This window comes from Protopterus annectens, chromosome 4.part0 (genome assembly GCF_019279795.1).
Source record: "Protopterus annectens isolate FY-2018-M chromosome 4.part0, PAN1.0, whole genome shotgun sequence".
Taxonomy (NCBI): Eukaryota; Metazoa; Chordata; order Ceratodontiformes; family Protopteridae; genus Protopterus; species Protopterus annectens.
The window spans coordinates 152,868,187-152,891,976 of NC_056733.1; the positions used below are offsets into that span (position 1 = coordinate 152,868,187).

At 40.4% G+C, this 23,790-nt stretch overlaps 1 protein-coding gene across 1 annotated transcript in view; it reads right to left on the minus strand.

Annotated features, from left to right (window-relative positions):
- Positions 1–23,790, minus strand: part of DNAH9 (dynein axonemal heavy chain 9) — a 3,419,770-nt gene that overhangs the window by 770,407 nt on the left and 2,625,573 nt on the right. The window contains exon 42 of the mRNA XM_044069722.1: positions 6,332–6,493. Within this exon, the coding sequence (XP_043925657.1) occupies positions 6,332–6,493 (162 nt within the window). The remainder of the gene's footprint in view (positions 1–6,331; positions 6,494–23,790) is intronic.

Below are 23,790 nucleotides of genomic sequence, written 5' to 3' on the forward strand. Positions count from 1 at the left end.
AACAGAAAGCTACAGTTTAATATGGAAGGGGATGATGATGAAGTCGGAGGTAATTCAAGAAATAAAGAAAGAATGGGAATTTGGACACACATCCTAAAGACAAAGCATTTAGGAGCTTCCTCTGTCCATTTATGGTACAGGGGCAGTCCTGGAGTAAATTTTCTGTTTCTCATCTATTGATCCAAGTTGTACTTCAATATGGACAGGGATGAACTTTGTTTTACATTGACAGGTAGTCAGTTCCAGAGTATGCCTCACAGCAGGGTTCTGATAGTGAGGAAAAGAGTGCATTCGAACAGCAGGATAATTTATATTGATAATGGGTGAATTGAGTGCACATATTAGGACAGGGGATACAAGGACTGCCAGGACCAGCTGAGTGGGCAACAAGAATAAAAAAGGAGAAGCCATTCTAGACTCCTGTCTAGCAAATGGTTTGATACTACCAAACACATGGTTCAGAAAAGAGAGACAGTCAGAAGATCACTTACAAGAGTGGCCAACATGCAACTCGGGCAGACTTCTTCCTAATAAGGAAAGGGCACTGGGGAAGAATCAGTGATTGCAAAGTCTTCTTCAGTGCAGCAGTCAGTCCACAACATAAACCATGATTGCCAACAATCATCTGTGAGCTGCGGTCTGAGAAGGCTCTAAAGGCAACAGAGACTAGGCTGAAAACCTAGAAGTTGACTGGACAGAAAGTTAAACAGTTCAAGGAATGACTCAAGGCTATAGCATCTCAAGAAGAAAAGGAAATAGTTGGAGTTGAAGAAGAATGGCAGCACCTCAAAACAGCATGTGTGAGGACTACAGAACAAATATGTGGCCGAGCCAGGTATGGAAATAAGGTACATAAGGAGAGCTGTTGTTGGGATGCAGAAGTCCAGGAAGTCAACAAAAGAAAGAAGGCATGCAGGAAGAAGTTGGAGATAGAAAACACAAATCAGGCTAGGAAGGAATACTGTTTTTCTAGCAAAAAGGCTGCGAAAGGAGTTACAAAAGCAAAGAACAAGGCATCAGAGGTACTATACCAGTTTCTGTAAAGAGACTCAGTGGGTGGCACAAAGAAACTATATCAGGTTCCAAGGAAAAGACAGAAAGATAAAGAAGATAGTCAGACACCCTTCATACAGGATGCCGGCAACAACCTGCTTACCAGTCCACAGGACATCAAAGACAGATGGAAGGAGTACTTCCAGCAACTTCTGAATGAAGAAAACCCCAGAGAAGCTGTACTGCCCTGACACAGCCTACAATGAAAAAAGAGGAGGAGCCCACCATAGAAAGCAGGAGGCTCACATGAGGTCACAGCAGATATAATAAAGATGGTGGGTGAGATAGGGGAGAAATGGTTCCTGAGGGTACTGACAGCAGTATGGAGAGAGAAATGCATATCCCAGATGACTAAAGAATAAGCATACTAGTGCCAGTGTTCAAGAACAAAGAGGACATTCACAACTATGGGCAGTACGGAGGTATTAAACTCCTGTCATACTACATGAAAGTTCTTGACGAACAATTGATAAAGTAATATTCAGAGTAGTAGAAAGTAAGACAGGAGATGAGCAGTTTAGATTCATATCAGAATTTAGCACAACTGCCCCAATGTTTGCAGTATGACAGATACTATAAAAAAGAAATGAGGAAGTAATTCAAATGGGTATTCGTAGACTTGGAGAAAGCACATGACAGAGCTCCAAGAAAGCTGATTTGGGCAGTCCTGCAGTGGTTCAGAGCCCCAGAAACATTGGTAGAATTAGTGCAAACTCTATATGAGGGACCCAAGACTCAAGTGTGAACAGTATTCAGTCTCATAGAGGGGGTTTTCCAGTGGGAGTGGGTGTGCATCAGGGTTCAGCTTTGAGCCTACTGCTGTTGACACTGGTGATGGACTACATTAGCAAACAGTTTGGAGGGGAAAGATCAACAAAGTTGTTGTATCTAGATGATGTGACATTACAGGCACACTGAGCAAGAACTTCAGCAAAGGATATGGGGATGGAATGCAGAACTGAAGGCATATGGGATTAAACTGAGTACAGATAGGACACTTGTAATGGCAGCAAATGGGGGAAATCAGAGGAAGCTAAGATTTGGTAATCTACAACAAATAGCCAGTAAAGACGATTTATTTAGTACAAGTATAAATTCTAGTAAACACAAACTAAAAACTTTAGTGCCTCAGCTTACAAGCCTTCCAGGAAGTTTGAGCTAGAAGGGAAAATAATGGAATTGATTAACAGATTCAAGTATCTGATAGGGGTGGTTGAGGAGAAGGGAAGTCTGAATATGGAGGTCAAACCTAGAATCTGAGGGGCTATAGCCAAAACTATGAATATGGAGGTCAAAGCTAGAATCAAAGGGGCTACAGCTAAATGGCACAGAGTTCAGGTGTAGTGTATGACAATAATCACAAAGAAGCTGAAAAGCAGGGTATACAAAACAGTGATGTGATCAGTACTGCTGTAAGGTACAGAAACCTGGGCAGTAAAGGCAAAGCAGTTGAGGAAGCTACAGTTGATAGAAATGAAGTGCCTGGTGATAAGATGCACATTGTGGGACAGACAAAGAAATGAGGACATAAGAGCAGAAGCCAAAGTAGCTCAAACTGCACACAAGGTCAAAGAGAACAGATTATGGTGGTTTGGACGCATGTTCTGGAAAACAGAAAATCTGGTAAAGATTTGAGACAGACATGAAAAAGGCAAGAGAAATTGAGGGCATCCAGCTAAGAGGTAAATCAATTGTGTGGAGAAGACCTGAGACAGTCAGGTGTGAGTACTGAAGATTGTAGGAGAGTGGTATTGAAAAGACAGAGTTGGCGACAGTTAACACAATATCCCAACACCATGTAGAAAATGGGAAAAAAGGAGGTTGATGATGATGATTCCAGAGCAGCAGTGTTCTCTGCAAGAGATGTACCCATCCCTCCAAACCATTCCGTTGACGTTGCAGAAGAGGTTTAGATCCCCAGACCGAGTATTTCAGATGACATTTGACTGGCTGATGTGCAGTAAATCCATCAACATCTTTACAAAGGCACACCACTTATTTCCTTCATGGAAACTTTACTGAACCACTAGGCTAATTTTTCTGTTATCATGTATTTTAAGCCCTTTGCATCCTGCCTTCTTGCAGAAACATTTGACTCTACTAGCACTACTCATGGCCATAGCTCTCCCCTCATTCTGATGCATCATACTTCCTGAAACTCCATACTTAATTGTGTATGACATCTGTCCCATGCCCAACAAGTGAATGCAGGGATCATTGATTATGGAGCCACCAATACTGAGCCAGAAGATATAGCAAACCTACTAGCTGACAAATTCAGCTCCAACTTTACCACTCTTTCCTCCTCAACCTCCCCTCATGAAGTGCCACCAAATATAACTCCCCCTACTATCAATAGGGAGCAGGTCCTAAATGCTCTCTCTAAGGGCAAGAACATTACATCAGTGAACCCAGACAGTATCTCACAATGCTTTCTAAATAGCATGAAATATGACCAGACTCTCTGGAGTTGCTACTTAACTGCAATCTCCAAACAGGCTTTGTACCTCACAAATGGAGAGCAGTAACAGTTATCCCTCTGCACAGAGGTAAGCCATCTACAGATCCTGGAAACTACAGACCCATATGTCTCACTAGTCTTATATGTAAAGCCATGAAAATGATCACTACTGACATAGGAAATCTCCAGACACTGGACCCAACCCAGTTTGGCTTCACCATGGGCAGGTCATGCCTACTCAGCTAGGCAGACTTCTTTCAGAAGGTTAAGAAAGCAATGGATGAGGGAAAGACAGTTCACACTGCCTACATTGACCTGGCCAATACATTTGACACAATACCCCACTTGGGCATTTTTGACAAAATCAAGAAGTTAGGTATAAACCCTTTTGTCACTCGGCAGGCAGCTAGACAACTCACAGATAGGACCCAGGAAGTTAGAATTTAGGAGTCCACCTTTGCAAAGATGCCAGTCAGAAGCGTAGTCCCTCAGAGATTGGCCCTGGTAATGTTTGCTTTTGGCATTTATTTCTCTGGAATCAAAGCCGATGTCAATGGCCTCTGGCTGATTAAATGTGCAAATGATTGCAAATTAGGAGCAGTCAAAAAATCCCGTACTGACACAAATGTTCTCCAGGAAGGGCTGAGACAGATAAATAACTAGTGTCAGAGCCATGGACTAAAACTAAATGCCAAGAAATGCATAATAGTATCCTTTGAGAAGTCATCCATCATGGTAACTATTACATTGACAACACACTTCTAAGAGTTGACCTAGTAAGCAGGGACTTTGAGACACAGACAATAACCTACGCCTTTGACCACCACACATGCAGTTGTGAGGAAATCATTCTATGTTGTGCAACTTAAAAACAAAGGTATTGCATCTAGGTTCAAGGAGGCCATTGTTCCACTGTATTCAGCATTCATCAGACCTGTCATTGAGTACAATGCTCCCTTTGGTATGTACCTAACCAAACATACAACAGCTGGAAAACCACAGAGGTTCATCACTAAAAGAATACAGGGCATAAGTAACATGTCCTATGCAGACCACCTCAAGGCCCAATCCCTGTATTCTGTCTTCTACAGATGGTTGAGGGGAGATCTATATCTGGCATATAAGGCATTGTCAGACCCCACCCTGATGGACCTCCTGTATATCCGCAAAACAAACAGCACTGGAATTACCAATTCTAAAGACTTAAACCTTACCTGTGATATAAATATGACCTGCTGGAGAGAGAAAGAATGTATCCCAGGGACTATCCCTTCACTGGAACAGGCTCCTCATCTATGCAAAGTAGAGTTCCTCTCTAGCCCAATTCAAGTATAACTTAGACATCTGGATGGGGAACAGGAAATTCATTCCTGGTTTGGCAACTATGTATCTAATAGGCACTGGTAGCCTGTAAAATGGTTCATCTCTCAAGCCCCTGCTTGTAAATGGTTCATCTTCTAAGCCCCTGCTTACACTTATCAAGAGTACCAGAACTTGTTACAGATTTTGGATGCATGGCTACTTTTAAAAAGGCTCTTGTGGTCATTAGCCTAGTACATACCTTGAACCTATGATCCTAAATGTCTTGGCACTGTTCTTAAACTTCTACATACACATTCAGTGTCATAAATGGTTGTTGCACATCTGGGTCAGTGAGGCTCAAGGTAGGATTGCACCTGTTTTTAGCTAATGACAATGGTATTAAACATCTGCAATAGATTATGCTATCCTAAATAATCCTCATATTTATGTATTTTTATTTTATTTACTCCTTGATGACCAGATTAATCCCACTAGGCTAGGGTCCTCTTTTCTGGGGAGATCTGGGGTGGTATTTATATTGACTAGGGGAAATTTGGCCAAGGCACTGGGAACTTCCTCTACTTTTTTGTTGTTTTGATAAGTGCTGTTGAATCGTTAACATCCAACTGTGTTACCAACAACTCATGCAGATGAGACCTTGTTTTAAAGTCTCAGTCAAAGGACAGCATACTCAGGAATGAAACACCTGCCTTTTGTTATACCACAATGTCAATACTGTGAAATTAATCCAAATACCTGATGACAGAATAGAATCCACAGCCATATGATCTCCCAGCACCAAATGTGAGAGTGCAACCTATTGAGCTACTCACATGCAGTAATAATGTAAGGACTTAGCTATGTTATATCTTAAATTGCAATATTGTATGGTGTTTTTTGCCTTTTGTGTCTATTTCTTTTGTTTATATTTAGTTAAGTCCCATTCAAGTACTAGTGCAAATAAATTACCAAGAAAGTCTTAACATTTACCTATGAGCATTCTGAATACATTACAAATGCTGCTCTAATAAGATGTATTATTTTCTAAAAGTTTGCTGCATTATGACTTTATTTAAATATGCATATGACTACTTATCATCAGACTCCAAAAATGAATCAAAATAATCAAACAGCAGCATGTGAACCATAGACATAAATTTCACTAACAGTTACGTGACCATCACACACAGACAGATATGATACACAGCAGTCCTTCCATGCTAATATGATAAGATTACCAAGGGCATATGTAGAACTAAAACAGCAACTTAACATATTAGCTCTACAACTTAAATTGAATATTTCTAGTTTCCTGTTTGTTACCATTAAAGGGTATAATTTTTCGCCTGCAAATACTCAAAGCAACAGGAAACAAAAGGGTAAAATTAGCACATTTCCCTATGGTGTGCCTTTTGGGTATCAATTTAAGTAAAAGTAACTATTATTGTTTTGTCACAAGCTCAAACCTCAAACTACATCTAAGGAAACAAAATAATATGAAATAACGGTACTCACATCACAAAACTTCTTCACCATTTCGATTTGAATTTTATCAAAGTTGCTGAAATCTTTCTCTTCAACCATTTTATCTCTGTAAACACGGTTTGACTCATGAAGATAAAGCTTTACCAGTTCCTGAGGTGTCTTCACACAATCAGGGCCAGAGAACAAAATACCCTAGATAAATCACAGGAGTGCAAAACACAATTAGCTGACATAGGCTTCCATATTTATTTATTATGTTGTGATCTGTGTTGTCCTTAAAGTCATGACTCCTTGAATTCAACAATTTAACATTAATGTAACTGTTGCAGCACTCATTCATGTTGGTTGCATAACATTTATTATTGTTCATTTAAGACCCAACAGTATGCAAAGGTAAAAAATAGTGTACAAACCTACTCAACTGGCATCTTTGATCTATTTACTGCAGAATTTCTGCAACTGAGAATCTTGGAGCAAGAGAGTTTCAGCATTGCCATGTGGTGTAAAATGTCAGCATTATCTGAGCTATGGCCACACAGGGCCACTCCCAAAACAAGGAAAGTAGCAGATAAAAAAAAAACTGCCATAATCTTCATTTGGAGATTGTATAACATGCTAGAAAGCATCAAATATCCACTTAGACACCTTGACCTTCAAAAAATATTATAGTACATTATCTCATACTAAGTACCCACAAAAATGATAACCTTGTGAAATGACAAATGCAGAACAAACGGTTTATTATGTGATTAGTACAGCATTGGTCCTCCTAATTTCAGCATTATTCTACCCGTTACAGATTTATCTAGCTATTTCATTTGTTAACCAGGAACAAGTCGGCTTGTGTATCCTTTCCAGTGAAGAGTCAGATGAACTGGCGTAAACAATAAACATGCAATACTGTACTGGCATAAACCATAGAGTAAAACAGATTAAAAGACTGCTGGCATAATCAGTGCCATACAGTTGACTGACACTATTACAAAGAATATCCGCTCAGTGTCAATAAATCACATATGACAAAGGCACAAGCCATGTAAATCAGCATGACAAGAAACTTAAAAACAAGTACAGTTAATATGCATGTAAAACCATGCAGACAATGCATAAACACATTAAGTATCTATAATCAATATAGACAGCAAACAGATCAGGGGTACTGATCAATAAAATTGATGTATGCAGACAATGTGGCATTACAGGCAGACTCTGAGCAAGAACTTCAGCAAAGGATAAGGGAATGGAATGCAAAACTAAAGGCACACGGGATGAAACTGAGTACAGATAAGACAGTTGTAATGGCAGCAAATGGTAGAGTTCAGAAGAAGCTGAGACTTGAGATAGAAGGGAAAATACTGGAACAGGTTAACAGCTTTAAGTAGCTGGGAGGGGTGATTGAGGAGAAGGCAAGTCTGAATGAGGAGGTCAAAGCTAGAATCAAAGGACTGCAGCCAATTGGTACAGAGTGTCAGGTGCAGTGTATGAAAGAAGAATGCCAAAGAAGCAGAAAAGTAAGGTGTAAAAAACAGTGGTGCAACCAGTACTACTGTACGGTATGGAAACCTGGGCAGTAAAGGCAGAGCTGTTGAGGAAGCTAGAGGTGATGAAGATAAAGGGCTCGAGACAGGAGGTAGGGTACACACTGTAGGACAGACAAAGAAGTGAGGACATAAGAACACTAGCCAAAGTAGCTCCAGTTGCAGAAAAGATCAAAGAGAACAGCTGTTTGGCTGGCTGCTTTATACCTGCAATCAACTGCATTGCAAGCTGGGTTAAGTATAAACTTGTAGTGTTAAAGATAGTATTGCATTTTATTTTTCTATTTATTTGTTCAGTGAATTTTGTGGTCTGTCTGCAATTCCATTATTTCCTTCATTGAATATTGTGATCTGTTTCCTCCCTGTTGGTGTGCTGCTGTTATACCTAGTGGCTTTTCAGTTGCCCACCCCTACTGTAAATTTGATCTGGGACAATCCTCTCAGTCTAGTGTCATTAGCTCATTCCACCTAATACAGAGAGAACATTTGAAAAGGCCAACCCACTTAATTTCCTAACCATGAATTATCTTCCGCTTCTCCTTTCTCACTTTCCTTTACAAAAAAAAACTTTGTTAGAATCTCCCTGTGTTTTGCTTAACTGTAACAAAAAAAAATATGCTTGTTTCCTGCCTTTCCTGTAACTAGTCTAGTCCAGATACAGATATGTTATATCCAGGACTGTTTTAAGCTGCTGAGCCCCCCTCCCCAAGCCTGTCTGTGTTGGAGGGAAGCCTTCTAGCCTATCAGTGGGAGTGGTAAGCACCAGGTAACCTATCTACCACATAAGGAGTGGGTTCTGGCCCAGAAATTGTAGTTTTTGGCCATTTGGGCAGTTTTTCCATCTCTCTCAATTTCCTGATTTAAAAGTCCCCCCCCCCCCTTAACTAGTCTAGTCCAGACACAGATTTGCTGTATCCAGGACTGTTTGTAAGCTCTTGAGCCCCCCAAGCCTTTCTGTGTTGGAGGGAAGCCTTCTAGCTTATCAGTGGGAGTGGTAAGCACTAGGTAACCTATCTACCACATAAGGAGTGGTTTTGGCACAGAAATTATAGTTACTGGCTGTTTCAGCAGTTTTTCCATTTCTCTCAATTTTGATTTAAAAGCCCGCATTTGCACTTGTTTCTACCCTTTCCTGTAACTAGTCTAGTACAGATACAGATTTGCTGCATCCAGGACTGTCTGTAAGCTCTTGAGCCCCCCAAGCCTTTCTGTGTTGGAGGGAAACCTTCTAGCTTAGCAGAGGATGTGGTAAGTACTAGGTAACCTATCTACCACACAAGGAGTGGTTTCTGGCCCAAAAATTGTAGTTATTGGCTGTTTGGGCAATTTTTCCATCTCTTTCAACTTTCTGATTTAAAAGCCCAGATTTGCACTTGTTCCCCTCTTTTCTTTAACTAGTCTAGTCCAGACAGAGATTCTTAATTTTAGCACTTGAATTTGCTTATTCGTGCTTAGCACTTGTTCAGAACTTGTTGTAAGCACTAAATAAGCTACAAATTACTACCGCACTCAACCTTCCTCATTACCTAGAGGAAAACAGTTTTTGTACTTACTTTCCTCACTTGCTTAGAGAAAAACAGCTCTTGTACTCACTTTCCTCACTTGTCTAGAGGAAAATAGTTTTTATTCAGGCATGTCCAATGGTCATCTCCCAGTGTTCTCTCCTGTCTATCTGATGAATCTGGGCATCTTGGGGCAATGTAACAATTGCCTCATGTACACAGACAACCCTCTCTTCCTACCACCCAACACTACAACCTGTGAGAGATGCACTTATCTAGCCAAACTGGAGGTAAAGCTCTCTCCAACCAAAACTGAACTTGACAGTCAAGAGGAGAAGGTAAACACTTGCACCACACCACACTCATCACATAGTCCCATTAAACCTACACCACCAAACTCCACACATAGAAACACAAAAACATTCAGAGGCTCTCAATAATAATCTGCTCAAGCAACAGAGACCTCCAAAGCAGAAACGCAAGCAAATTCCACCCCCCCAACACAACCCAAATGACACATAGCCCACACTCAGTGTGCCACTCAACCACAGCCCATATGGCAAAAAAGTAACCAACACACTAGTCATAGGTGAATCTATAGTCAGGTACACTGATGTCCCACTCACCATGCTAAACAAGGGGAAGGTTACTGTCAGCTGCCTGTTGGGTGCCAGGATCTGCCACATAACCATGCACTCAGGTCACTCCACAAGTACAAATATGTCATTGTCCATGTTGGTGTGAATGACAAGAGACATGGAAGAGCTCTCCAATCTTGTAGCCCAGGCAGGTATGACCTAGCCCGGAGTAGCATCCTGCCATCGCCCAGAATGATACCACAGTACAAGGACAAAATGATTAACTTCAACAATTGGCTAAGCTTCTGGTGTCATTCTAAGGGGATTCAGTATCTGTCTGCCTGGGACGACATGGTCGACAGACCATGATGCTTTGCCAGAGATGGCCTGCACCTGTCACCCCTGGGATTCCAGATACTGGCTAAGGCTCTTGCTTCCCCTATAGTGCCTTTTTAGGCAAGTTTCAAATGACAAATTCACCACCATAACAGGAACAGGCAAGATAAAACTGAGGGTAATGCTACTCAATGCTAGAAGTCTAACTCTCAACATGCACTCCCTCGAGTCACTCCTTAAAATGGAGAACATCGATATCTGTGCAGTGACTGAGACCTGGTTCAAGGCTCTAGAGAGCACCCCTGCATTACCAGGGTATAACTCATACCACTCTTTTCGGTCATCTAACCTGGACCGGAACACCAAAGGCAGAGGTGTGTCCATATTCATTAAGGATATCCACACCTCCAGGCTAATTGCCCAGCATAATGCATCCAAGGTTATCCAAGTGCAACTAACTCTGGGCAAAACTGCAATCCAAATTGTAGCTTGCTACAGATCCCCCATCATGCCCCAGGATTCCCACTCCTCTTTTCTTAATATACTGGAAAATATTAGGGTTCAACCAAACACCCTAATAATGGGTGATTTCAACTACCCCACCATTAACTGGGAAAACTTCTCATGTACCAACTCCTTCGCTCAAAGTTTTCTGGAATTCATAAATTCCAGTGGCCTGGATCAACTTATCCACACCCCCACCAGGGACAACAATATCCTAGATGCAGTCATTACCAACATGAATGACCGGTGTTCCACAACTGAAGTCAACTCCTCGTTGATCAGATTCAACCATAAGCTAATCACCCTAGATATCCACATCTCGCCCCCACCCCCCACTAAGGAAACCATGGTAAAATATTTCTACAAAGCCAACTTTATGCTTCTTAAGACAGAAGTGGTGAACTTCATGACACCCATGCAGATGGACAATACAGTTACGACTGCTGAATCCTACACAAATGCACTCTATAAGCACTTACACAAGTGCATGGATCATGCAATCCCAAACAGAACCAAGATGCTATCCTCCAAAAAAAGCAAGCCAATCTGGTGGTCCCCTGCCATAAACAACTCTACAAAAGAAGGAAGAAACTGTTGCAAAAGAGAGTAAAATCCTATGAGGTGCAGCTTCATTGGGTAAGACAGCAATTCAGATCATAGCCTGCTATAGGTCCCCAACCATGTCCCAAGACTCACACTCCACATTCCTAAGCACCCTGGAGAATATTAGGTTCCAACCTAACACACTCATACTGAGCAACTTCAACTACCCCTCCATTAACTGGAAAAACTACTCATGTACCAATAGACTTGCCCAACGTTTCCCGGAATTCATTAATTCCAATGCCTCGAATCAGCTCATTCTTACCCCCACTAGAGGTAGCAGTATCTATGACCTGGTCATTACTAACATGGGTGACCGTTGCTCTACACCAATAGTCAACTCCTCCCTGGTTAGATCCGACCTCAAACTAATCACCTTGGAAATCCCTCCCACCCCCACCCCACCCCCACAAAGGTAACCACCATGAAAAACTTCTCCAAAGCTAACTTTGGGCTCCTAAAACAGAGGTGGCTAACTTCATGGCACCCATTCAAATGGAGAATAGTTGCATGACCGCCGAATCATACACCAATGCACTGTACAAACATATACACAAATGTATGGATCTCGCCATACCCAATAGAACCAAGAAGCTCTCCTCCAAAAAAAAAAATCCAATTTGGTGGTCCCCTGCCATAAACAAACTCTACAACAGAAGGAGGAAACTGATGCGGAATAAGGTGAAATCCCAAGAGTGGAAAAACTCCCTTATCAGCCTCAACAAAAAGTTGAGATCCCTCATCAAATCCTCTAAAGCTAGCTATGAAAATAGAATTGCAGCAGATAGTAAAGACAATCACAAGGAGTTCTATAGTTATGTACAGAATTTCCACTGCAATACCCAGATTTGCTCTGAGCTACTGCACAATTGTACCTCCTATACCCAGCCAACAGATATTGCTAATATACTGGCTGAGAGATTCAATGCCAACTTTACCCCTCTCTCCCCTCCAAAGGATCAATCACAATACCAGTAGATTGCCAGGCACCCAGTATTACTGCTACATGGATTAAAACACCACAGTCCAAGACCAAGAATATAACTTTTATGGGACCCGACAATGTCCCTGGTTGTGTTCTACATGAACTACAGACTGAACTGGCAACCTCACCTGTGTCCCCTGTTCAATCACAGCCTCACCTCAGGCTTTGTTCCTACCGAATGGCACACTGCTACAGTCATCCCTCTCCACAAAGGAGGAGCAACTATGGACTCAGGGAACTATCGCCCCATTACTCTGATGAGGATTATATGCAAAGCTATGGAACACAACATCATGGACCTAATAAACAAGGATATAGGGAATTTCCAAACTCTGGATCCCACACAGTTTGGTTTTGTGAAGGGTAGATCATGCCTGCTCAACCTGTTCGACTTCTTTGAGTCAGTCACCAGAGCTGTGAATGAAGGCAAGGTGGTTCATACAGCTTACTTTGAACTGGCCAAGACCTTTGATACCATTCCCCACTCAGGAATCATAGAAAAACTCTGTAAGCTAGGCATCAACCCCTATATCACTAGGTGGGTTGCAAACTGGCTCACAAATAGAAAACACAGTGTGAAAGTAGGTGACTGACCAGTCATGAGTAGAGTCGCACAGGGTTCAGTCCTGGGTCCTCTCCTGTTTGGTATCTACTTCTCTGAAATCCAGGCCAACATGAAGGGACTCTGGCTGACAAATTTTGCAGATGATTGCAAGTTGGGAGCTATTATTAACTCCCCAAGTGATGCTGACTTCCTACAGAAAAGTGCTCACTGAGACCAACGACTGGTGTCAGAACCATGGCCTTAAGCTGAATGCCAAAAAAAGTGTCCTCATCCCCTTTGGGAAAACCCAGTTTCTATGAAGTACCACATCATTGGTAGTCCACTGAACACAGAAGGCGTTATAAGAATTCTGGGAACACAGGTTGACAGCAACCTCTCTTTTAACCACCACATTACTACTGTGGTCAGAAAGTCCTTCTGTGTGGCACATCTCATTACTAAGGGTTTTGCATCCAAGATGAAAGAGGTCATTGTCTCCACCTACTTTTCCCTCATTAGGCCAATCATCAAGTACAATGCCCCATTTGGCATGTACCTCACTAGATACCTGCACCAACTGGAGAGGCCACAAAATTACCTCATAAAGAGGATCCTAGGCCTTAAACACTTGTCCTATATGGACAGACTCAAAAAAATCCAACTATTCTCTGTCTCATATCTCCTACTTAGAGGCGATCTCTGCATGACTTACAAAACCATGTCTGACCCAGCTCTGTTAGAAATGCTACATCTAAAGTTATCCCAATCCCTCCACACCACACACTGCAGAGACCTCAACTTCATTATCACAATCAGCAGAACATGCTGGAGGGACAGGTTCATAACCCAGAGACTGCCCATGCTATGGAATAGACTTCCCATACATGTCAAACAGAGCACCTCACTGGCCCTCTTCAAGAGAAATCTTGATGAGTGGATGGAAAATAGAAAATTCACCCCAGGGATCATGCCAGTGGCTCTGCTTGATAGAGGCGCTAGGAACTAAGGTCAGGTGGCACAATGCCATGGTAATCCTATGTGCTAGGCTTGTAAAGGCTCCTGAGCCATTAGCCTAGTACACACCTATGACCCTATGAGTGGAGGAGCTCCCTGGTTAGCCTCAGTAAGAAACTAAGATTACTTATAAGATCCTCCAAAGCTAGCTACAAAAACAAAATCGCCAATGATTCTAAGGACAACCACAAAGCATTCTATAGCTATGTCAAGAATCTCAATGGCAATACCCAGATCTGCTCCGAGTTACAGCACAACGAAATGAAAATTACAGAACCAACTGATATTGCCAACATCCTGGCAAATAGGTTCAGTGCTAACTTTACCCCCTTCTCACTTCCAAAGGGCCCATATCTATACAGGACGAATGCAGAGTCCCTGTAATCACAACTACGCAGATAAAAGCTGCACTCTCTAAAGACCAAAACATAGCATTCATGGCACTGGACAACATCCCAGGCTGCGTTTTACATGAACTTCAGAACGAACTGGCTCCCCACCTAAGCACCATGTTCAATCATAGCCTCACGTCAGGCTTTGTGCCAGCTGAATGGAGCACAGCAACAATTATCCCACTTCACAAAGGGGGAGCCACCACTGATCCCGGGAATGATCACCCTATTAGCCTGATGAGCCTGGTCTGTAAGGCCATTGAACATATTATCATGGAACTCATAAACAAAGACACTGGTAACCTCCAAACTCTGGACCCCACCCAGTTCAGGTTTGTGAAAGGCAGATCATGCCTCCTGAACCTGATCGACTTCTTTGAGGCAGTCACCAAAGCTGTAGACAAGGGTAAGGTGGTTCACACAGCCTATCTTGACTTCGCCAAGGCTTTCGACACCAGTCCCTATTCTGGAATTATAGCTAAATGCACTAAAGTATAAATCCCTACATCACAAGTTGGGTTGCCAACTGGTTCACTGACAGAACCCACACTGTAAAAGTTGCAGACTCCAAATCTGACTTCAAACCAGTGACAAGTGGAGTACCACAGGGTTCAGTCTTGGGACATCTCCTGTTTGGTATTTACTTCTCTGAAGTACAGGCTAACACAGAAGGCCTTTGGCAAATGAAGTTCACAGATGACTGCAAACTAGGAGCCATAGTAGAATCTCCAAATAATGTGGACATCCTACAGAAGGGCCTCACTGAGACAGATGCCTGGTGTCAGAGCCATGGCCTCAAGCTCAATGCCAAAAAGTGCATTGTCATCCCCTTTGGTAAAAACTCTGTACCCATGAACTACCACATAGGTGGCAGTAACGCTGAATGTGTGATAAGAGACCTTGGGACCCAGGTGGACAGTAGTCTGTCCTTTGATAATCACATTGCCAAAGTAGTCAGGAAATCCATCTACATGGCACACCTCATCACAAAAAGGTTCTGATCCAGGAAAAAAGAGGTCATCATTCCCCTCTATTCGACACTTATTAGACCCATTATAGAGTACAACACTCCTTTTCAAATGCACCTCACAAGACATCTGCAGCAGCTGGAAAGGCCACAGAAGTACCTCACAAAGAGGATTACTGGCCTCAAACAGATGCCCTATGCTGACCGTCTCAAAAATCTCCAGCTTTACTCCATAGCATATTGCCTACTCTGACGTGATCTCTGCCTAACATATAAAGCTAGTTCAAACCCAGAGCTGTTGGACATGCTACACCTAAAGAAATCCCAATCTCTCCAAGCTACACGCTCCAGGGACCTAAACCATGTCACCATAATAAACAGGACATGCTGGAGGGATATATTCCTGTCCCAGAGACTTCCCATACTCTGAAACAAGCTACCCCATGTATGTCAAGCAAAGTTCCTCATTAGCACTCTAAGAAAAATCTTGATGAGTCGATGGCAAATAGGAAATACACCCTGGAGATCACTTCTGTGGCTCTGCTCAACAGGGTCACAGGAAAATAACTTTCTTGGGTGGTGTAAGCCAGGGAACCTTGTTGGCTAGGCTTACATAGGCCCTTGGGCCAACAGCCTAGTACCTATCTATGAACCTATTATGGTAGTTCAAGCACTTGTGCAGAAAAACAGAAGACAATCTGGTGAAGAAGATTTGGGACAGACAGGAAGAAGGGAAGAGAAAACAAGGGGATCCAATAATGAGGTGGGTAGATTGTGGGACAGAAGACCTTTGACAGGCATGAGTGTCAACGTAGGCAAAAGAGTGGCACTGACTAGAGAGAGCTGGTGACAGCTGACATGACACCCCGACCCCATGTAGAAAATGGGAATAAGGGAGTTGATGATAAGGATCTACATATATAGAAAGAGATCACTCAACATAGACGGCTGTCAAACATAGATAATTAGTGTATATTTAGTTGTTGTATCTTTCGGCTTTTCCCGGTTAGGGGTCGCCACAGAGGAGCTCCGGTCCGCTAATGATTGGCAGTAGATTTTTACACACTGAGTTGCCAGCCCTGATGCACAACCTTCAACAAAGGTACACCCATTCACGCATGTCTCCACACAGAAGACGCTTTAGCTAAGAATCGAATAGGACAATGTCTAACTGTTAGGCAACGCTACCGCAGTATGATATTGAAAAGCCTAAACTGGTCAGAACTGCCACATCAACTAATATAAACACAACTTCTCACCTCCTCTAAAATTATCTAGCATCCATCTGCCTGTCCAGCATTAAAGCACATTCAATACAACTATGTTCCCAGTCGGTCATTGCAATCCAGTGACCAAAAACTCCTGTCTGTCTATAAACCTACAAATCTGCTGGGCATTGCCTGGAACGCCTTATCTTTATCCATCATGTCTATACCCACCCTGACATCTTTCAAAACCACTCTGAAAGCCTTCCTGACTGAAATTTGTCTCTGTTCTTGCTCAAAACAAGGATAACCTACATCCCTAAAGGTGAGCAAGTACCTTTTCATTCCTTATACTTCCTTTCTCTCCCTTCTTTACTCACTTCCTTACTGCTGTCTAATTCTCTTCTCTGATTTTCTCTTTAAATATACACTAAGCCTGTTTTTCACTTCGTATTGTAATTCCTATTTGTATTACACTAGCTTACCTTTAGTTTCTCTATAAACTTTTATCAATTCTTAACAAATGTTTTTATATTATGTTTAATTTGTTAAAATTATTTAAACTGCATATGTTTTTGTTTTATTTTTGAAGATTGTAAAATTATTGTTCTTTAAATGCTTTGCAATAATTTGGAGCTTTTCTCCCAGGGCCTCTGCTGAAAATGGACATTTACTTAGTCAGACTTTCCCGGTAATCAAATGTCAGGAAATAAATGAATAATTATACATATTTGCACTTACTTACAGGAAGTAGGGCCATTATGGCTTGCAGAGTTTTGAAGATGAGCAATGTTTGACTGGCTAGTGAACTGTTATCTAAGAACTGATTACTGAAGTTTCCTCTTTTATATTCTGTCTTCAGAAGCTCGTTAGCCTGCTTTGCTTTCTAAATAGTGACAGCTTATCCAAAATATTGAATTTTTGTGAAATTCTGTTTCATGTTGCAATCTCAGTTCTGGAAAAGGTTTGTCCTAAAGTAAATATAGACCTGTAGTTTCATTTGTTCATTTTTTTTTTCAAAGACTGTAAGGATAGTGTATTTTGTAACTGAGGACAATGAGGGTACTGTGGCCTCACAGCAAGAAGTTCTCCAGTTCGATTCTCAGCTGGGGTGCTTTCTGTGCAGAGTCTGCATGTCCTCCCTGCATTCGTGTGGGTTTCTTCCGACATTACAAGGCATTTCTCCCAGGGCCTCCACTGAAAATTGGCTTTGTTCCAAGTCAGACTTTCCCAGTAAACAAATGTTAAATAAAATAAAATAAAATGAAATAAAAATGCATTAATTATCTTAAAAGGTAATGCAGTAAAGAGAAAGGCTGCTCTGGCTGTCATAGTGAGCCATTTATTTCTTTGTAGATTGTAACTTTGGTGCTGCCTGTCTTTATAGTTTTTGTTCCCAATCATTTGAAAAATGTTGCCATTTTTATGGACACTAAAGCTACAAGACATGAGGTACATTACAATCTAAGCAGTAATGTTCTGATAGCAACTAGCTTTGCATGCTTCTGGAGTAAGTTGGTAGACTGGAGATGTTGTAGGCTACCTTTAACTGATTAGGACTTCATGTTCTTGCATTTTAGTCTGGGTATGAAATGAATTATTTTGATCTAGTATCATACCAAGACATCTTTGTTTCATAAATGACTGAATAGGGAACTCTGTGCTAACATTATTATTGATAACGTACATGTAGCAACACTTGAGTGTGAACTCATAAGGTAAAGCTGTTGATTGTTTGTGCATTTATATTTAGATAGTTTTTGATAAGCCACTTCCCAAAGGCACAGAAATTCTTCATCTTCTTAAACCACATTAAAATTGTTTTACATTTGTCTCGAGCATTCCTGCATTGCATTACCTTTTTTGATTTTCAAACTTAGCATACTGTGCTGTGAATTTATTATATTATTTCTAAGTTTTGTAGAACATTTCATTTTGGGGATGCAGTGCAAAAGGTACCATCACTGCTCTGCAGCAAGTAGTTCTCTGCTTTAGGTCTTGGTTAGGGTGCCATCTGTGCAGATTCGGCATGTCCTCCCTGGGCTCGAGTAGATAGGTTCCCACATTCCAAAGATATGCAGTTGGTAGATCAGAGACTCTAAGCTGTCCATAGCTGTGTGAGATAAGAAGAAAGACCCAGCAACCTACTTCCATTTCCCCTTTGCCTTATAAACTCTGTGGATTGTGGTATCTATCCTTGGGGTCACTCTACGAGCTGGTTGTGACTCAGAAGAGAGAGAGAATGAGAAAAGTGTGAAAGAGAGAGAAAGAACAATTTCTTGGAAACTTGGGCAAATGTATAGATTGCAATTAATGACAAATATAATTAATTTATTTAAAATACATAAGTATAGTTAAGTGCCCCATGTATTTCCACCTCAGTCTGTTTCCTGATAACTGACCATCTTCCAAAGTGGAAGTCAAGCTTTTTGGCAGTTAACTCAAAAAAGGATGCTTCTCTTTGGTGTACTGGCTTCCTATTGCACTGTTTACACTTGGATTGCTGAATCACAAAAAGACTAAAAACAAAGGAGAAGAGCAAATATCAAGCATCATTCTTCTCCTTTAAACTTGTTTTCAGGGGCAAGCCTCCCACACCCACAAACATATCTTTCCAACTCTGAGATCACTGTACCTCAGATAACAGGGGAAATTCAGACAAATGGCGATCTAGGGCTTAGCATAAAAAAGTCTGGCTTTTTGGTCATTCAGTCTCTACATTTCAGGCCCCAGCAATCCTAGTATTGACATTTCGAACAGTTACCCACTGTACTAGATATTCTAAGGTGTGAGCAAACATCAGTAACATTATTTGGGATATGCCAATAATAACATCATCTGGATGGTGCAGTGGTGCAGCGGTTAGTGTTGTCGCCTCACAGCAAGAGGTTCTCCTGTTTGATTCTCAGCTGTGGTGCCTTCTGTGTGGAATCTGCATGTCCCTGTATTTGTGTGGGTTTCCTCCAGGTGCTCCGGTTACCTCCCACTTTACAAAGATATGTATCGGGAGCATTTTTTCCTGGGCCTCCACTGAAAATTGTCTCATTCCAAGTTGGACTTCCTGGTAAAGAACTGTTAAATAAATAAATAACTCAATCTCCATAAACATGGATATTCAGGATGGATTTTATTGTAGGTAAAACCCTTATAAACTAGTAAATAGAAGGATTCCAAGAATGTACCTTAGGATTTGACAGTTTGGATGTTGTAGGGGGTACACATAGCTTCAGCAACTTCAACATTAAAAGACCTTTGCTGATAACGTCTTTGCATCACAAAGTGGAATCTTTACCAAAGCAAGGGTTCCACAGGACTTTGAGGAGAGAGCTTTAAAGACATATTAATGGCTAGCACTGGTAAATGTTTTTGTCAGGTTAGCATACTATTCACCATTAAGGTGATTATAATGAATCCGTGATAGAGAAATGTAATCAGGAAGCAGCAACAATGTAATACCCTCCCAATTTAAATCTTGTCATAGCAAGGAAGATGTGTGAATTCTAGGCTTTGAAAGTGTCAATAGAGACGGAAATTCTCCTAAAAGAAGTCAGGCTATTAGCAGCAGACAGTTGCATACATTCGCATGATATATTCTCAGTAATACAAACAAACCACAAATCAGATGATAGTACAACGATATTACAAATGTAAATGCAGATTGGTTAATAAACAGGTCCAATGGAATCCTGAACACCATATAAATTCACTTTACTGTCTCACAGTCCAGATTAAAACATGGAATATAAAGGAAACCAGCAGGATTTTGAACCCTCAAACTAAGAAAATGTGCCTGACATATTCCTTGGAACACAATATATAGCTGAAATGACTTCTCTGTTGATCCCCTTCTACTGATTGAATTCATTAGACGCTGCGTGATACTTTAATTTCAGACCATGCCATGGTTTCATTGGTAACTGTAGACATCATCTTAAAGAGGCCAAATCCTTTGTTCCAAAGAAGGATGCAAAATGTAGTACACCAGCACCAAAGGAGACCTGTCAGTCATATCACTGTAAACCAAAGGAGACCTATCAGTCATATCACTGTAAACCAAAGGAGACCTATCAGTCATATCACTGTAAACCAAAGGAGACCTATCAGTCATATCACTGTAAACCAAAGGAGACCTATCAGTCATATCACTGTAAACCAAAGGAGACCTATCAGTCATATCACTGTAAACCAAAGGAGACCTATCAGTCATATCACTGTAAACCAAAGGAGACCTGTCAGTCATATCACTGTAAACCAAAGGAGACCTATCAGTCATATCACTGTAAACCAAAGGAGACCTATCAGTCATATCACTGTAAACCAAAGGAGACCTATCAGTCATATCACTGTAAACCAAAGGAGACCTGTCAGTCATATCACTGTAAACCAAAGGAGACCTATCAGTCATATCACTGTAAACCAAAGGAGACCTATCAGTCATATCACTGTAAACCAAAGGAGACCTATCAGTCATATCACTGTAAACCAAAGGAGACCTATCAGTCATATTACTGTAAACCAAAGGAGACCTATCAGTCATATCACTGTAAACCAAAGGAGACCTGTCAGTCATATCACTGTAAACCAAAGGAGACCTGTCAGTCATATCACTGTAAACCAAAGGAGACCTATCAGTCATATCACTGTAAACCAAAGGAGACCTATCAGTCATATCACTGTAAACCAAAGGAGACCTGTCAGTCATATCACTGTAAACCAAAGGAGACCTGTCAGTCATATCACTGTAAACCAAAGGAGACCTATCAGTCATATCACTGTAAACCAAAGGAGACCTATCAGTCATATCACTGTAAACCAAAGGAGACCTATCAGTCATATCACTGTAAACCAAAGGAGACCTATCAGTCATATCACTGTAAACCAAAGGAGACCTGTCAGTCATATCACTGTAAACCAAAGGAGACCTATCAGTCATATCACTGTAAATCCTGTTACCTGAAGGCTTGAAATTACTAGTGAGAAAAGAAGCCATCAAGTCATCTAATGATGGAACACACATAATAAGGGAAGGTTAAGATTTTGATCAGTGATAGTTGTCTTGAAGATTTTTATGATTAATATCACAGATTGGTTAATCACAGTCGACTGAATTGAATGAACTGGTGGTGCAATTCCCAGTGTCTTTTCCTTCCTTGTCCAGTATTTTCCAATGTTTTATAGTCTCTTAATCCCACTGTAGTGCAAGTGTAGAATAGTCATATCTAATTAGGGGGAATATGAGAGATTTAGTCCCACATGGGGAACACAGGAGAGACTGTTGTGGACAAAAACATATTTTTAATGTTTTTGAGTTATGGTTCTTTGGGTGAAATGTGTTTGGATTAGTTTGCTTAGATAACTTTTGTTCAGATATGTTGAATCTGAATTAAATGATACAGTACAGACTAGTGTTTGCATGTATGCATATGTATATCTATAAATGTGCATGTGTGTACATATGTATGTATGTAAACACTCACTATACATAAATCTATATCTATTATATATGTGTGTGGATGTATGTATATTATATATATATATATATATATATATATATATATAGAGAGAGAGAGAGAGATGTATGCATATAAGATTAAGATGTAGGTCTAGGGCACTGCAGCAAACATCCAATGCTCTGACACACACTAGTTTGATGCTATGAAGTCAATATAGACCAGGGTTTGACAGGTGTCTGAGACTGAAAATCCCAGAGTAGAGGAATATTTTCTTTCTCTGAGGATTGTGTGATCTTGGAGTTTTTACATATAATCAGCAGGGGATGTGCGCATGGAGGTTTGCCCTTCTGCAGAAACACTTGCCATTAATTTACTCTGCTGTGAGGTAATCCCTGGAGCATGGACAAAATGTATCGATAATGGTGCGTTCGACATTCAGACATTGATCTGCAGGGTGTCAGAACAATGTACATTTGATACAGTGTCCTACACTCATATGCTTATATATATACAAATCAGATTCAGTTAACATACATTTTCATTTACAAGGGGACACATGCATTTGGAGGTAAAGCAATTTTTGTATACATTGCCTATAGATTAATACTATTTATTTAGTCATAGAAATCATCTTGTAAATAGTTTATTGTTCTAGCAAGATAAAGCAAACAACTTAAGTCTAAATGATAATAAGAAAATAATTTTATGGTCTTTATAAACTAAACAATAATTTAAAGCTTAAAATTAAGTAAGAAATGAAAAGTCTTAACATTTCCTATAGCTTTTATAATTTTTTTTAAAGCCATTCCTTTGATTACATGAATACATTTAAGGGTAATGATTTTTTATTTCGGCTTTGTTGCTTAAATAAAGGTTTATTTTTTTCTACAGCAAACCAGGATGTCTAATGATGATTCTCAGTATGGATGACACCCTCCTTAAAACAAACATATGTGACTTATTCTGGTTGTAGATGTAGTTTAGAAGGCCCTTTTACAATTTTGTCAGTCACAGCTACAAAAAATGTAATGAGTAGAATGCTTTATTCAGAGAGTCATATAAAAGCAGTTCATTTGAGGATTGCTTTTTCCACTTTAGAACATGCCATTTAGATTTAAAAGGGGGTGAATACAAAAATTGGTTACAAGTCAGAGAAGCATATTAGTAAGTTAAGGTAGGTGATGAAAAACACCAGGTTTAAATGGTGCTTTAAATATTAAACACATTTTAAGATGTGATCTTTGGAGACTGGTAAATAAATTAATATATAGTGATATATTTTTTTCTTTTAATTGTTATATCTTACATTTTGATATGTAGGACATGTGACCTTTATCATGTGATTGTGTGTGGGTTATTTTAATTAAATATGTGAAGTCCGCTGAGTGACAGACAAAAGTGATGGCATAATAAAATCTATTCAAATGGAGTATGCAAAAATATCAAAACATCTAGAAAGAAATGCTTTCTGTATTATAAAGATTTAAGTTAAAAATAAGCTTGCATCAGGCAGCACTGTTATACTGAAAAAATAGAGGTCCTCATTTAAAACACATACAAAGTCAGAGGCTGGTGTCTGAGCCCACAGAAGAAAAAACCTACAAGGCAAGAGGGAAGGGAAATGTGTTGTACATAAAATTAAAATGAGCTAGCCTTCTGGGATGATTTTCATTGTGAAGTTACTTAAGATGATTAGAGTTCAACAAAAGCAGATCCCTGACATCCATTGATTTTCTAATGAAAAAAACAACTACTGCTTTTAGTGTCACTTAAATAAAAAGAAAAGAGGAATAAATGATTGCTAGGTCTAGAAAATCTGAAATGTTTCAAGTCAGTCACCTTTCTTCGGTTATTTCAAATATAAAATG